The sequence below is a fragment of the Otolemur garnettii genome, unplaced genomic scaffold (genome assembly GCF_000181295.1).
Source record: "Otolemur garnettii isolate 467f Iridium unplaced genomic scaffold, OtoGar3 scaffold00018, whole genome shotgun sequence".
NCBI classification, from domain to species: domain Eukaryota; kingdom Metazoa; phylum Chordata; class Mammalia; order Primates; family Galagidae; genus Otolemur; species Otolemur garnettii.
The window spans coordinates 1,315,507-1,321,012 of record NW_003852413.1 but is presented as its reverse complement, the minus strand read 5'-3'; the positions used below and the strand labels follow the sequence as shown (position 1 = coordinate 1,321,012).

At 52.7% G+C, this 5,506-nt stretch overlaps 1 protein-coding gene across 1 annotated transcript in view; it reads left to right on the top strand.

The window, feature by feature from the left end:
* MRPL12 (mitochondrial ribosomal protein L12) overlaps positions 1-3,087 on the top strand; it is a 4,779-nt gene extending 1,692 nt beyond the window's left edge. The window contains exons 3-5 of the mRNA XM_012803103.2: positions 51-134; positions 2,435-2,569; positions 2,695-3,087. Coding sequence (XP_012658557.1) covers positions 51-134; positions 2,435-2,569; positions 2,695-2,811 — 336 coding nt within the window. The 3' untranslated portion in view covers positions 2,812-3,087. The remainder of the gene's footprint in view (positions 1-50; positions 135-2,434; positions 2,570-2,694) is intronic.
* Positions 3,088-5,506: the final 2,419 nt, after the last annotated feature.

The following is a 5,506-nucleotide window of genomic DNA, read 5'->3' as shown; positions in this document are numbered from 1 at the left end:
CCACTCTGGGTGTGATGGCCAGCTGTGAGCACTATTCTCTGTTTCTGCAGAAAACGTTGAAGATCCAGGATGTGGGCCTCATGCCGACGGGTGGGGTGGTGCCTGGTGCTGTCCCCACTGCAACAGCCCCGGAGGTGAGCTGGGCCAGGGTACCAGGCGAAAGGCATTTCTGTGGTGCCCACATACCTCTTGCTGTCCCTCACCTCAGGTTCTCTTCTTTCACTCTGTGACCGGAGCGTCTGTGTATGCAACAGACCTCTCTCTGCCAAGGATGCACGAGTCTCTGCAGTATGGAGATGTTTCTAACAGGGGAGCAGACAAAGGAAGAAATTAAACAGTTGAATTTTATCAGATATCAGAAGAATGAAGGGGCGGCGCCTGTAGCTCAGGCGGCTAAGGCGCCAGCCACATACACCAGAGCTGGCAGGTTCGATCTGGTCTAGGCCTGCCAAACAACAATGACAACCATAACCAAAAATAGCCAGGCGTTGTGGCGGGACCCTAGAGTCCCAGCTACTTGGGATGCTGAGGCAAGAGGATCAGTTAAACCCAAGAGTTTGAGGTTGCTGTGAGCAGTGACTCCATGGCACTCTACCCAGGGTGAAAGCTTGAGGCTCTATCTCAAAAAAAAGAGAGAGAGAAAAGAAAAATGGAGGGATGCAATCTTAATGGAGATTGGGATGCAATCTCAAGGAAGGCCACAACAAGGTAAAAGTTGAGGAAGACTGGGAGAGTGGAGGACACCCAGCCACTACCCCTGGCACAAGGGCTGCCTGGGTAGATGGTGTCTGAGGTTCAGGGAGGTGGAGGATCCCACATAGGCAAGGACAGGGAAAAGTGATGGGCACTTCTGTGCTCTGGGCTGCTGGGAGCATGTTTGGGTCTCTTCAAGGAAACCAGTAGGCCCAAAACCACATTGTCAGATCCCTGCCCTCAACTGTGTCCCCTACTGAGGAAGCCACTCAGGTTGTGGAGGGTCCCACATTCCAGAGGCAATGTGCTCCCATGGGACATCACACTGTGTCCCCAAGAACTAGAGGAGATTCAGTCTGCATGTTTAGGGCAAGACTAGGCAGGATTGCTCTTCAACCTACTATATACACTGGATTGCCTTTGTGAACGAGTCGGGTGTGCTCCTGACCAGGCAGCAAGTCCACACTGGCTGGGCCAGGGCGGTTCAGACACAGCTCCTCTTTGTGGCTCATCTTCGGTCAGGTGACAGCACGCCCATCTAGCCCATTGTAGGTCACTTGCAAGGGTAGAGTCTAAAGTGGCCATTGATTTTTCATTCATATGTTCATTTGGCCTTGGACAAGAGCGGGTACCATTTTTCTGTTAACCTTTTTTTTTTCTTTTGAGACAGTCTCACTTTGTTGCCCCTGGTAGAGTGCCCTGGTATCAAACTCTTGGGCTCAAGTGATTCTTTTGTCTGAGCTTCCTGGAGTTCTGTGACTATAGGCATGAGACCCTGTGCCCGGCCCACAACCTCAAACTCTTAAATTTATTTTATTTTTATTTTTATTTTTTTGAGACAGAGCCTCAAGCTATCCCCCTGGGTAGAGTGTCGTGGCATCTCCTGGGCTCAAGCGAGTCTCCTGCCTCAGCCTCCCAAGTAGCTGGACCACAGGCACCTGCCACAGTGCCTGGCTATATTTTTTTTTGGTTGCAGCCGTCATTGTTTTGGCGGGCCCAGGCTGGATTCCAACCCACCACCTTAGGTGTATGTGGCTGGCACCTTAACCACTTGAGCAAACCCTTAAATAGTTTTAGAGACAGAGTTTCATTTTGTCACCTTCAGTAGAGTGCTGTGGTGTCATAGCTCACAGCAACCTCCAGCTCTTAGGCTTAAGCAATTCTCTTGCCTCAGCTTCCCGGGTAGCCCGCCACAACGCCTGGCTATTTTTTTGTTGCAGTTTGGCCCAGGCCAGGTTCAAACCCACCCTCAGTATATGGGGCTGGTGCCTTATTCACTGAGCCACAGGTGCTGACCCACAACGTCAAACTCTTGAGCTCAAGTGATCCTTTTGTTTAAGCTCAGCTTCCTAAGTAGCTGGGACTATAGGTGCTTGTCACAATGCTGGGCTAGTTTTTCTCTTGGGAGAGATCAGGTCTCGCTTTTCCTCAGGCTAGTTTAAAGCAGAGTCTGGGGGAAGGAGTGCACATTCACAAGCACACCTCAGTGGTAGATCCAGATCTGAACTGTGACTAGCAGAAGGGTGAAAAGGCGCTGATTTGTTGAGGAACACATTAGCTAAGAAACTTGCCTTCCATCCAACTCCAGGCTTCGATGGGTCATCAGGAGCTAGGAATCAGCCTGTGCTTTGCCTGCATGTCCCTGTGAGGCTCTGGGATGGGGCAGCCCAGCAGCAAGAGTGTTTGCTTGAGTGTGGCTTTACACCACCCCTTTCTTAGCCATTCTTTCTTGTTCCCCAAGGTGGCAGAAGAAGATATCCCCAAACAAAAAGAACGTACACATTTCACTGTCCGCCTGACAGAAGCAAAGCCAGTAGACAAAGTGAAGCTGATCAAAGAAATCAAGAACTACATCCAGGGCATAAACCTTGTCCAGGTGGGCACAGAGGCCTCTCCCTAGTGGAAGGCAAATGTGATGTTTCTTGGTGCTAGTCCCTCTCAGGGCCTGTTTGGTTGTGCCGGTCTAGGCCCCCACAGTTCTAACTTTGCTTTCTGACACAGGCAAAGAAGCTGGTAGAGTCACTGCCCCAGGAAATCAAAGCCAACGTCGCCAAAGCAGAGGCTGAGAAGATCAAGGCTGCCCTGGAAGCCGTGGGTGGCACCGTGGTTCTGGAGTAAACTCTGGCTTCGAGGACTTGTGTTCAGGGTCCCTGGGACCCTGATGGGGCCCTGCCTACTACCCATGCTGCCCACTCTTACCCTCAGCACCAGGGAGTGGGGGAGTGACAGCTGCTGGTTCCATGTGGACAGGTCAGCATGGCCAGGCAGACGGACCTACTGTGTCCAGAGAGAGGGACAGCTGCTGCCTGTGTGAGACGCCAAGAGAATGATTCGAGGACGCTCAAGAGACAATGTCCTCTGGTGGCCACTGAGAAAAATACAGCTGAGAAAATACTTGCAGTGTGTGGAGTACTGGCTTTCTGGCAGTCAGGAAGGCCCCCAGAGCCAGGTAGTTTGGGCCTTGGAGAGGCTTCTTTCTCAACGGGATCTCCGCGGGTCTGCTGACCCATGTGCAGAAGGCTCCTTGCAGCAGGCAGTGAACACGGGGGCATTGGGACCTGGTATGAGGCTACTGACTCCAGCACCTGGCTGGACAGCTTCTGTTGTGCTTACAGGGGTGGGATTTGTGTATGAAACCTCTCAATTTTCAGAATTGCAGCCCTCATCTTAGGTTGGTGGAAGTGGGGTATTTACCCCTTAACTAGCACAGGAGGGGAGGACTGGTGCACTTTGCACAGCAGGGCTGAGACAACAGCCACTCCTCAGGCCTGAGCAAAGTGACTGGATGGGGTTAGGACAAGGGGAGTAGGTGAATCTGGCCCAGGGTCAGTGGCAGTCACCCCATGGCCGAGGTGAGAGGTGTGCTGGTGCTGGGATGCCTGGAGCCCACCCTGGCTGCAGGCCTCTTGGTGCCTTGCTCTCAGGGCAGCAGAGCATAGGAGAGGGACAGTGGAATCCTGCCTCAGTTGACACTCAACCCAAGGCCAACTCTAGGAGCTTCAGGCTGAGCCTAAGGGCAGAAGACAGAAGAGGGTTTGAGCACCCACTTGGGAAACATGCCTGGTTCAAAGAACCTGTTCTGAGGTACACCCTGTGGGTTCAACTTCAAAGCTGCCCCTCTGTGGGGCCAGGAAGGGCTGCTGCATGTCTGGAGCATTGCCTACAGCCTGAGGCTGCCTGTGGAGGAGGTTTGCAGCTGGCCCAGGACCTTGAGCGTAGTGTCCCTGACTAACCTGTGGCATGGGAGAGGCTGTGTCCTAACCCTGGAAGTGCACATTGGCCACAGTAGTTGTTCCTCAGGGTTAATGATTCTCCAGCCACGGGTCATTATGACCTTTAGAATCAGGAAGTGACACCATCACCTGCACCTGAGGCTAGGCATGGCCTGCCTGGCACCCTGCCCCCACTCCAAGGCAATGAACTCTGCCCTCAGGGCCAAGTCCTGCCTTGTCCCAAGACCAGACAAGTTACAGTGTCTATCCAGGTTGACAGAGCAAACCCCACAGCTAGCTCAAGTCACTCTTACCCCCTAGAGGCCCCTTTGTACCTGTCCTTCAGGCTTCTGCCATTCCACACAGCACAGGCCTCCCATGTGCCTCTGTTCTCCCTGCTGGACCCAACATGATGTCTACACACTGACCCAGAGGCCTCACCAGACAGCCCTGTTTTTGATGACCTTGCCCTGCCAGAGACTTGGACATGTGGCCAAATCTCCATGGCACATGTGAGAATTCAGCTGGGGATCCGTGTCAGGATTCCTGACCTGCTGTTTGCAAACCCACTGTTTCACGGAGAAGCTCCACTATGTATAGTAGCTCACCCCTGTTGGTTTGCTTGTTGTGTGCCTGTGTGGCCAGTCATCTTATGCCTCTGGGCACCCAGGGATTCCTTCACTGTATCAGAGGCTTAGGTTGTGTTAACTAAAAAAAACTTAATGAGGTTTATATTTTGGGAAAAGGAGAGGTTTAATTCTCATAAAGGGTAGCAGTCTGCCAGGTAGCCATTCCAAAAGGTTGGGAAGCAGAGCCCCAGCCAAAAACCAGGCACACACACTTCAAAGGACAAAGGAACAAGATTTTATACTGAGTGGGTGGTGAGAGACACATTCAACCAGTTACAGGTATAGGAGCAGTCACCAGTATTTCCAAAGGAAAATCATGAATTTGTAACTGCTTTCTATCCTTCCCATCCTTTCATGGCTGGGGACTTAGTTTCGGATTTTTTTTTTCCTCTCAAAAGAGTCTTGCTCTATGCCCAGGCTAGAGTGCAGTAGCCTCAGCCCAACTCAGCAACTCAGACCCCTGAGCTCAAGATCCTCCTGCCTCAGCTTCCACAGTGCTGGGATGACAGGCGTGAGGCACCATGCCTGACCTGGAAACTCAGTTTTAAGGTGTTCCTGGTGTCCCCTTGGCTGAGAAGGGTCCGTTCAGTTAGCAGAGGGCTGAGGGGTTTTAGTTCACAGATGCAAACCCCGCGGCGTACAAACCCAATATTAGGGTCTTGGTAGGTTCTGAGGATCAAGAGCTGTTCTCCCAGCGCCCCTCACCCTTGGCCATGTGGGTGGGACAGCAGAAGCCAGGCTGAGACTAAGGACATAGGTCCTCTGCGTGAACCAGCCCTAAATTGGCCGTGGGGACTTGGATTTCACTTTGCCCGGCAGGTGCACCAGTACTTCTGAGGAGTGGAGCCCAGACCTGGCGAGCCACTGCCTGAACCCGAACCCCGTGACTGAGGCTTTCACAACGCAGCTCCTCCTCTGCCCCCCCCACCCATCCCGCTGCTTGGTGCCTCTGGTCAGAGCTGAACCGGACTT